This window comes from Eulemur rufifrons, chromosome 14 (genome assembly GCF_041146395.1).
Source record: "Eulemur rufifrons isolate Redbay chromosome 14, OSU_ERuf_1, whole genome shotgun sequence".
Taxonomy (NCBI): Eukaryota; Metazoa; Chordata; class Mammalia; order Primates; family Lemuridae; genus Eulemur; species Eulemur rufifrons.
Genome location: NC_090996.1, coordinates 7828533 through 7839063, shown reverse-complemented (window position 1 = coordinate 7839063; position 10531 = coordinate 7828533). Strand labels below are relative to the sequence as shown.

General features: G+C 49.7%; 1 protein-coding gene across 2 annotated transcripts; it reads right to left on the bottom strand.

The window, feature by feature from the left end:
• Positions 1 to 1770: 1770 nt before the first annotated feature.
• TBL2 (transducin beta like 2) lies at positions 1771 to 9860 on the bottom strand. 2 transcript variants are annotated; one of them, XM_069486322.1, is made up of 7 exons: positions 9708 to 9860; positions 8059 to 8161; positions 7613 to 7797; positions 6986 to 7137; positions 6508 to 6634; positions 5582 to 5734; positions 1771 to 5386 (listed from the first exon to the last, which is right to left on the bottom strand). In XM_069486322.1, the coding sequence occupies exons 1-7, from the start codon at positions 9839 to 9841 to the stop codon at positions 4924 to 4926; spliced, it is 1317 nt and encodes a 438-aa protein (XP_069342423.1). In that variant the 5' UTR covers positions 9842 to 9860; the 3' UTR covers positions 1771 to 4923. The 2 variants fall into 2 exon arrangements, with proteins under 2 accessions (XP_069342423.1, XP_069342421.1); XM_069486320.1 differs by having other exon boundaries at positions 8059 to 8189; positions 9712 to 9860.
• Between the last annotated feature and the right edge of the window lie 671 nt (positions 9861 to 10531).

The following is a 10531-nucleotide window of genomic DNA, read 5'->3' as shown; positions in this document are numbered from 1 at the left end:
GGGAAAAGATGATTCTGGAAATATCGGGATCACAGGTGGCACATCTGTTGTTCATAACTCAGGCACTGGCTGAGCACCTGCTATATGCCCTACAGCGGTGGACACTGTGGGTGACACAAAGATGAGTAAGACACACTCCCTGCCCTAGAGGTGAAGTCAGGAAAGCAATAGGAAAATAGAACGAAAGGCAGAACATAACAAGTGTCGGGAGAGAGACTCCTCCAATTCTGTTCATAGGTCCCCATGATTCAGGCACACAGCCCCACACCTGGCAGTTATGTCTAACTTCTTTCTCACCCTTGTCCAAGTCCTGGCTAGCCGCCTATCTGAGGTTTCTCATCTAAGCTTCTTTCAGCTCCAACCCCACTGGCCTTCTTGTGCATGTGGTACAACCCAGCTAAGCTCCTGCCTCAGGGCCTTTGCACTTCAGGTCCCTCCACCTGGAACACTATCCTCCATATATTTGCCTGGCTCACTCCCTCACCTCCTTGAGGTCTTTATTCAAAAGTTATCTTCTCAATGCAGCCATCCCTGGCCACCCTATTGAAGACTGCAATATGACTCATTTAATTTGTCCAGAGCTGTCATCACCACTTAAGACTGTGGTCCCCAACCCCTGGGCCGAGGACTGGTACCAGTCTGTGGCCTGTTAAAAACCAGGCCGCACAGCAGAAGGTAAGCTGTGGGTGAGTTGGCAAAGCTTCGTCTGTATTTACAGCCACTCCCCATTGCTCAAATCACAGCATAAGCTCCGCCTCCTGTCGGATCAGCGGTGGCATTAGATTCTCATGGGAGCACGAACCCTACTGTAAACTCTGCATGAGGAGGGATCTAGGCTGCGTGCTCCTTATGAGAATCTAATGCCTGATGATCTGAGGTGGAGCAGAGGCTGTGATGCCGGCGCTGGAGAGCAGCTGCAAAGGCATATAATCATTAGCAGAGAGGTGTGACTGCACAATAATGTAATGCACTTGAATCATCCCCAAACCATCCCTCTCCCCAGACCAAGGAAAAATTGTCTTCCATGAAACCGATCCCTGGTGCCAAAAAGGTTGGGGACTGCTGATTTAAGATACTATTTTATTTTACTTGTCCATCTTGCTTATTATGTATCTCCTTTCAGTAGCTCCATGAAGGTGGTAGGATTGCTTAAGGTCAGGAGTTTGAGACCAGCCTGAGCAAGAGTGAGACCCTGTTTCTACCACAACAAAAAAAAGAAAAAGAAAGAAAAATTAGTCGGGCAGGGTAGCATGTCTATAGTCCCAGCTACTCAGGAGGCTCAAGTAGGATTGCTTGAGCCCAAGGAATTTGAGGTTACAGTGAGCTATGATGATGCCACTGCACTCTAGTCCAGGTGACAGAGACCTTGTCTCAAAAAAACCAAAACAAACAAAAAACCAAAAATTTTTTTTGCAGAGATGGACTCTTGGTATCTTGCTCAGGCTGGTTTTGAATTCCTGGCCTCAACTGATCCTCCTGCCTGGGCTTCCCAAGGTGCTGAGATTATAAGCGTGAGCTACTGCACCTGGCCTAGAATAATCTTTTAAATTTGAGTATTCTTATTCCCTTGATAGATATTGACCAAGGCTGTATCAACAGGCCTGTAACTCTGCACTTTTGTGGTTTTTTTTTTTTCTCCCACTGTTTGATGACCGATAAAATGGTGATATATAGCCTATTTTTAAATATTTCCCCTTTTGGTATAAATGATCCAAAGTAAATGATAAGAAGACAAAAAACAAAAGACAAATATTTCTCCAACTTTTTATTCTGAAAAATTTCAAACCCACAGAATTTGAAATAGTAATATTAAAATATTAATGCTGCCTTCACATGGATTGTTTTTCCTTTATAAGAACATCTGCCTGGAAGACTCAGACCTAAGTAATGTTGGATATGAGCTGCCCACACAAGGATTTTCGATCAAAAAAAACAACTTGGCACCCCCTGCTCTATCTTAATACCCAGACACCTTCTCCATGGTTACAAGAGAAGCAGCCTCATTTTTAGTGAGGCGAGCATTCTGTCCTCACAAGTCTGTATAACGACCTTTTTGTAGTGTTTTTACTAATCTTACCAGAAATGCAACACTGCAAGGTAGGCAGAACAGGATTTATTCCCATTTTACAGATGAGGAAACAAACTCAGAGAAGACAAGTGGCCCACCTGGCTCCAGGTCTCAAGTCAGTGAGTGACTCAAGTGCAGACTGAAACTGAAGACTTCTGACTTCAATGACAACATATGGTCCTTTCCTCTCTGGGATGTACAATGGGAGTAACGCCAGAGCCGCTTCTCAAAACAAGTATGCAAAGGAAAAGCTTTTTAGTCTCATTCTACTGACAATCAGAAAGCAAACATTCACCAGGCCCCGTGTCCACAGCATATCAGTCGGAAGTCCCTTAACAGGAACATGGAACCATGGTGAAGACTGGGAGCGGGAAGATACATAGAGAAGATACCAAAATTTCTGTCGACTGCCCCCGGTTTGAGTTCAACATTTATTGAGTGCTTACTGTGTCTCAGGGACCGTACTTGGAACACCGAGAAAGCAAGCTAGGAGTCTGCCCTCGTGGCGCTCACATTCCAGTGGGAAGCTGCCAGGGAGAGACTGGGACAGCATCTGGCCCACATGAGTGTTTTGTTTGGCCCATAGAGTGCTTAATCTTTTTTTTTTTCCTTTTTTAAATAAGTTGTTGCCAACTTCTAGCTTCTCTAAAACAGGTAACTTCTGCTGGATTCCTTGAATAATAAGTAGGAAGCATTTCCCACCCCACACCCAGGTCACGGCCCTCCAGCTCCCTTCTGTCCCCACCATTTCCTACTGTCTCGCACCCAGATGACTGTGGCCCAATTCATGCATTTATGTTACCCACTGATATCCATAAGCATTTAAGCTGAAACCCCTGAAGCAAACAAATATCCAAACAAAATAATCTCAGATAACATTAATATAAAATAAATCTGCAAAGCTGATGTGATGGACGTGATATGACTGGTGGAAAGGGCTGCTTCAGACGGGGTGGTCAGGGAGGGCGTCTCTCTGAAGTGCAATTGCAACTGAGAACTGCTTCGTGACCAACATGACAAGTCTGCCAACAGAAGAGAAAAATGTTTCCGAGCAGGGGGAACAGCACAGACACCAGTTCTACTCGAGGATGGAAATAAGTTGGCTTGTTCAGGGAACAGCAATGTTAAGGTGGCTGGCAGAGCAGTAAAAAGGTCACAGCAGAAGGAACAACCCAGATTACGTAGGACTGTGCAAGCCATGGTAAGAATTTTGGATTTTATCCCAAGTGTGGATGGGAAGCCTTTGGAGGGTTTTAACCAGGGAATAATGTGGTTTACATTTTCAAAAGATCACTCTGTTAGGTAGAAATGTAATTTAATGAGGGAACAGAGAAAGGAGAGAGACCAATTGGGAAGTGATATTATAGTAGTCGAGTAGGTGGCGCTGGCTAGGACCAGGATACTAACAGAGACTATGGAGAGAAGCAGCAGAGTCCAGAGGTAGCGTGGAGCGTGACCAAAAGAATGTTCTGATGAGTGGATGGCAGTAGCGGTGGTGGGACGGAGCGCAATGGAGGGTAACTCCAAGGTCGTGGCTTATGCAAACATTTATAGGTTGGGGACAGCCAGAGGAAGACCTAGTTTTAGTGAGAGAGACCCAGACTTGGATTTTAGATGAACTAATTTTGCCTAGACCCAAGTCTTTCTAGATTCCTCATTTCTCTTACCTCCCACATCCAAGAAGTCCTCAAATTCAAAAATTCTAACTTCTAAATACCTACTCTTTTATCAAATCTACCCCTTCAACTTCACAGCCACGGCCTTTGTCCTTATTCAGTCCTCTCTCCTGCCTTGACTTTTACGACAGTCTACTGTGGCTATGAACAAATTAACAAAAGGCACTTGACAGACGTGTCTGGATCGTTCTCTTCCACCAGCCATCTCTGCTGGCAGAAACCAGGTCTTCCTCGTGTTTATCTCCAGGGCCTGGTGCCTTGCTGGGCACACAGTAGGCACTCAACTACCTGATGAACTGAAAACAGGTCTCCTCAAAAACGAAAGAACCTGCACAGGGACAGTCAGTGAGAAAAAAAAAAAACCAAAAAAAACGAAAGAACCTCCTGGAAGACAGGAGTCCCATCTTGGGATTCTACAATTCCTCCACACAATTTAAAGCAGAACCATATAAAAAGTAGGACCAAGTCCCAGAAAACTTCACCTTCCCAAGGAATGTGTTTCTTTCTTTCTAGTTTGGTTTCGGACCACACTGATTCCTACTCTTACCTGGTAGTTAATAGCAGTGGACAATATCACTACTCTTTTCCACTTTTCTCCCAAGCTTAGGGACTTTATACTCTCTTGGCCTCACATCTTTGCAGGGAGGTCACAGAGAGGCTTATTCTCCATTTTACAAATAAGAAAACTGAGGCCAAGAATGAAATCCCTTACTTACTTTTTGGCGGAGTTAGGAGCCCTAACTAAATTAAGACTGGCCTTGCCCTGAACCCCGAGCGCAGTTCTGTACGGGAAGATATGCCAACCTCACCCTTGTACCAGTGCTGCTTAGTACCCAGGTGTTCCCTATGTTTTGCCTCCACACTTACAAACTTTTCTGGGTATCAAGGTATGTCACCACAAGGTCGAAAACCATATTTTCTCCCTTGTCTCTACCACTCTCCTGGGTGCTGGGTGAGGACAGGAGAAAAAGCAGCACCTTGGTCAGTAGTCTGGGAGGAACCACAACCAAGAAGAAAGAGAGATCTAAGTCGGCAAGAATAGCTTCAATGGGAAAAAGAGAGGGGCCACCAATAAGAAAATCAGGAGACTCCTTTCAAAAGGTTTCCGGCTGGGAGTACCTGGGAAAGAAAAGTGGCAGCAGCTGGGGAGCAGGCGGCCGACCCCTCCCGCCACGCCCCTCACTTCTTCAGGGCACCCAGGCTCTTCAGGGTCTCCTGGGCCTGGGTCAGCTGCTGCTGCAGCCTCTGGCGGGTGCTGTCATTAGAGGCCCGCTTCAGGTGGCCCTGCATTTCCTCCATCACAGCCCGATGGCCAGGGGTGTTGTGGAAGAGCCGTACGGCCCGGTCCCCACAGGAGGCCAGAAACCGGCCAGTGATGTCAAAGGACAAGTCAGTGATACACTCCCCATGGACCTGCTCAAAGCATTCCTCCTTCTCACCCCGCCGGGTATTGTAGAGATGAATACTGCTGCCACTGGCCAAGGCCAAGACCTGGGCGTCAGGGGAGAGTGCCAGGCGGCACAGCATGGTTCCCGCCTCTTCAAAGCGGCCTGTCCTCAGCAAGTAGGGGTCCTGCTGCTTCTTGTATTCCACATCGATGTCCCACAGTTTCCACGTCCCATCCTTGGAGACAGAGGCCATCCTGCAGCATGGAAAATCACAGCTCAAGCCCCAACTCACCTAGTTCGCGGGGCTTCAGCTAGGAAGCCACGTCTACTTCCTGCAGAGAGCCAGGCACCCCACCCACTTCAGAGCCGTGGCACACACAGAGAGAAGGACCCTGGGGGCCAAGAGGGGCCAAGAGCCACCGGTAAGACATTTGAGTAGATTCACTCACCTCCGGGAGTCGTTGGAGAAAGCGAAGGAGTGGACAGCTGCAGAGTGGCCCTTCAGTTCAAAGGCTCGCACGACCTCCTGGAAGTCCCCCTTCTTCCCAAAGCAGACTTCCCAAACTTTCACATCCGGGGTGAAGCCACATGACGCCACAAACCTGCCATACAACCCAAGTTCCTTCAAAACTTAATTTTAAGAATATCCTCTTCCTGCAAACCCCCTAAATCTCTTCCTGAGAAAGCTAATAATCTCATGTCTAGTTAACACTGAACCTTTAAAAAGCACTTTTAGGCCGGGTGTGGTGGGTCACACCTGTAGTCCCAGCACTTTGGGAGGCTGAGGCAGGAGGATGGCTTGGGCCCAGGAGTTTGAGGTTGCAGTGAGCCATGATGACACTACTGTACTCTAGCACAGGCAATAAAAAGACCTTGTCTCAAAAATTAAGAAATAAATGGTTATGTGAATTCAGTTCATCCTCATAGCCTTGTTCTAAGATACGGAGCACCCCCACCGCAACCTTTTAAAAACTATAGATGAAGAGCCAGGTGTGGTGGCGCATGCCTGTAGTCCCAGCTACTCTGGAGGTTGAGGTAGGAGGATAGCTTGAGCCCAAGAATTCAAGGCTATAGTGTGCCATGATCGTGTCTGTGAATAGCCACTGTACTCCAGCCTGGGCAACACAGTGAGACCCCTGTCTCTAAAACAAACAAACAAACAAACAAACTACAGATGAAGAAATAGCAACTAAACACTTGAGGTGGTGTGCATGAAATCCCATTACTACAAGTGGGAGAGCTGGGACTTGAATACAGGGCTCCTGACGCCCCCCTGTACCCTCTTTCCACTTTGTGAAGCTGCTTCTCTGTTCTGTGCCTGCCCGGCAGCCCCACCCTGTCCCCATCCCAAATGCCAAAGCCCCTCCTTCCTCACCTGCTACAAGGGGAAATAGCAGCATGCGTATTGTTCATCTGGTTTGTGTTGATGGTAGACAGCACCTGACCTTTCAGATTCCAGATGAGGACAGTGGTGTCACTGGAGACAGTCATGATGAACTTCCCTGAGGTGCAGGCAGTGATGTGAGCCAAGGGCAATGATCTGACCAACTGCCACTCTCCAAAGAGACACGTCTAAGGCCTATGCTGCCCTAAGTATCTATGCTTCCCTCCCAGTGCAAGGGTCACCACAGATAAAGACTTTATGGAAGGCTGCAGCTCTTCTGTGCCTCCCCAGGGACTTGGTGTGGCTCCCAGGACTCCACAGGAGCACAGAGCCAGGCTGTTTACAGCGAGAGCCCCCTTGTCACACTGAGACTAAACAAATCTCCCAGGAAGCATTAACTCATTCAGGAAATAGAGCTGGACCATTTCTTCATGCCTTGGGAAAGCTCTGCTCTCTGAAAGCCTCTTACCTGTGCCAGCAATGCCAATGTTGATGACAGGTGCCTTGTGCTTTTTAGGGAAGTCTTCTGGGGTGGCTGTGAAGGTGTAGCCCCCATCCTCTCGCTTGGTCATCTTGAAGACACGGAGGGTGTCCCCACTGGCCAGCCAGACAATGAAGGCTCTAGAGACAGGTAGCAGACAAGTCACTCCTACGTTTGGACATGGAGGCCTACGTGTTCCAGGTCGTTTGCTGGGTTCTAAGGAAAATCAAGATCTTCCCTCATGCCCTACAGTCCAGCCTTACAACTTAACCCCTTGGTGCAACATCTTGTAAACCTCCTCAAAAGACAGAATTCTCATAGCTTTGGCTCCCTTAGTTTCTCTCTAGGGTTTAGAAAACCAAGATAGCGTCCAAGGCTCATCAGGAAGCCGGGCTGTGGTACCTCCTGGGGAGGAAGAGCTCTTCCCCTGTGTCCTTGCTGTGTAGCAGCAGAGGCCTCCAGGGAGCCCCAGGCAGTACTCAAGCTATCTAGATGCTTTCTTTCTGCCACCCCAGGGGAAACCCTGGGTCCTCACTATCCTAAACCAGATATGCAAAGGCCATCAGCGTGGAGTTGGGCTTCTGCAGGCAAACCTGAGGCTCCGTCCTGTCCCACCTGCAGTCAGGGCTGAAGCGCACCAAGGTGGCATGGTCCAGCTCCACGTTGGCTCTCATGCTGCGGTGCTCTCGCTGCAGGAAGTCCTTGGTGCTCCAGATGCGGACGGTGCGATCATCTGCACAGGTGGCCAGGTACTTGCCATTGCTGCTAAAGTCCATGCAAGATATGTTCCCGCTGTGGCTCTGGGGGAAGGGTTGTAGGAAGTGTGAACGGGAACCCCTCAGGCAGATGGGGAAGCCAAACCTGGAGCCATGACTCTGGGGCCTGTTGCCTGGGTTAAGAGCAAGCTGAGGATGGGCTGGGATGACAGGGGATGAGCTGGGGCATCCCCACTGACATTGACCAAAGGCAGAGGGGGTCTGTAACATGCACAGAATACTACAAAGGAAAAGTCCGTGGCGGGTAAGTGTGCGTATGTGTATTGTGCATGGGTACCCACGTACCTTCAGTGCTGCAGCCAGGAAGCGGTGGGTGAAGTTGTGTTTTTGAGGCTTCTCCTTGCGAATCCGCTGATGCTGTTTCTGTTTCTTGGATGCCGAGGATTTGCTAAGCGGAAATCCATTTGCTTTTTGGCCTGTAAGGAAGGGCCATGTCATTCATCCATTCACTCACTCATAAACATTTATGACCACCTATGATTGGCCAGGCATTGAGCAGAGCAAGAGAAGAACGAGACGTGGCTCTTATCCTCAGGAAGAGAGAGAGTGTGATGTGGGCAAAAACAGAGGCTTTGGAATCAGACCTGGGTTTGGATTCTGTCTCCACCACTGTCTGATCTTGGGGTGGCTGCTTGTGGTAAGTCCATAGAGCACCTCCATGCAAACGGAAAAAGGCACCCTCTTGGGGCTGATGCAGCTGGGTGAATACACAGCATAGTCAGTGCGTGGAATGTGGATCTTGGGCCAGACATCCCCATGTAGGGAAGCATGTACACGATCTTATCTGATGACCTGGCCTTAGGTAAGTTATTTAATTGCTTTGGGCCTTGGTTCTCTTAAAAAGAGAGGTTGAAAGAATTGGAAGAGATAATATATACAAAGTGACTAGCAAGAGTACCGAACACAAGCATTAAAGGTTCAAGGGAGTCCCAGAAAGAACTCAGGGACGAGGGGAAGTCAACATGTACTGGGCCCTGTGCCAGGGATGGCACCAGTCACTTCTGCATAAAATATCTTATTTGAGAATCAGGTTAAGTCAAAAAGCAGGCATGTGTTAGACAGCTGCAGATGCTGCCCAATTCCTATGGGGAAAAAAACTCCTGAGTCCCACATAGAAAGATGACCGCAATCTGGCCTCTGCTTACTTCTCCAAGCTTGTCTAACCAGCCTCCTTCTCACACTTAAATCATACCAAATGCTGTTTGAGGGCTCCCTGCATTCCTGAATACTGCCATTGGCAGGAATGTCTTTCTTCCTTGGCCTCCTGGCAAACTCTTCTTACACGACCCTCCTTTCACGACCTCACACCACGTCATGTGTTCCCTACTCTCCCTAACGATTTCCTCGACAACCTTCCCCCACAAAAAAGCAGGGCTGACAACTCCCTCCCTTGTGTTTTCTGTTTCTAGTGCTGACTTCCTTTACGAAACTTATTACACTGTGTTTTCCCCTTACATTTTTAGATGTTCATAATTCATAGATTTACATTTTCGATGTATTTCTTCCTTTATTGAACTCCTTAAAGGAAAAGACCCCAAAGCCTATCACAGGGTAATATTAATAAGTACTCAATAAAAGTTGCTGCGTGTCGCAAAACTAGTCCGAGAGTGTTTTTTTCTAAAATCAAGGACGCGGAGCACGCGTAAGTCTACAGCGCTCTCGTCGCAACCCCCAGCAGCAGTGCGGCTCAGTCGGAAAGCGGCCTCGGCCACCGAGGAAGCCGCATCCAGGTCCTAAAGAGTCCTGCCCAAGGGGTGCGACCAGCCCGGCGAGGCGGCACCTTGTCTCTGGAAGCGAAACTCGTTTCACAAGAGGAGAAACTGAGGCCCTAGGAGACCCAGCCCCCACCAGCCACGGGCCCAAGCCGTAAGTCGGACCACGCGGAGGCTGGGAGCGAGGTCCCCGCCGGTCGCCCCTACCTGCCCCGGACCCACTTACTGGCGGACCGGCCGCACGTCTGCTCCTCAGCGCGCAGCCACCCCCGCGCTACCGCCGCCGTCGCCATCAGGGCCAGCAGCCCGAGCAACAGCGACAGCCCCATCAGCTCCGGCATCTCCGGCAGCTCCATGTTGGCGAGGCCGCTGCCACCTCAGCCTCTGACGACGCGGGCGCCCGCCAGTCTCCGCGAGGCCGCGCACGCACGCGGGGGCGGGGCCTGGCCGTTAGAGCGTCTCGAGGGGCGGGGCCTGGCCGTTAGGGGACCTCGAGGGGCGGGGCCTGGCTGTTAGGGCGTCTCGAGGGCGGGGCCTTGCTGTTGAAAGTTCGACCACGCGGTGGGCAGGGTACAAGAGCAGCAGGCCCTGCTTGCACCTCTCCTTGAAGAACTTACTGATAATCGTTTATCAAAGGCGTTTTCCCAGCCATCACCACACTGAATTCTTTCAAGGAGGCGGGGTTGGGGGGCGGGTATCATTGCTCCTATTTAACCGTGGGAAAGCCTGAGCATCCGTGACATTTCGATGGGATTTTGCTGTTGCCGGAGAAGGGGAAGAGTAGCCCAGGCACTGGAGTGTGGGGCAGCCTCGCTTGGCACGGACGGAGGGGCAGGGAGGTTGAGGGGAGGCAGAGCATGAGCACGATAAAAGGAAATGGCAGATAAGGTTGGAAAGGTCTGGGGGGCCTTAAGCACTGGCTCGATCCAGCAAGCTGGTTATTACAAGGTGCGTGCAATGGGGCAAAATCGGGGATTCTCTGCATGGACCACTGTGTGGAAAGACCAGACAGAAGACCGGAAGTGGCTGCAAGGATCTGAGACAGA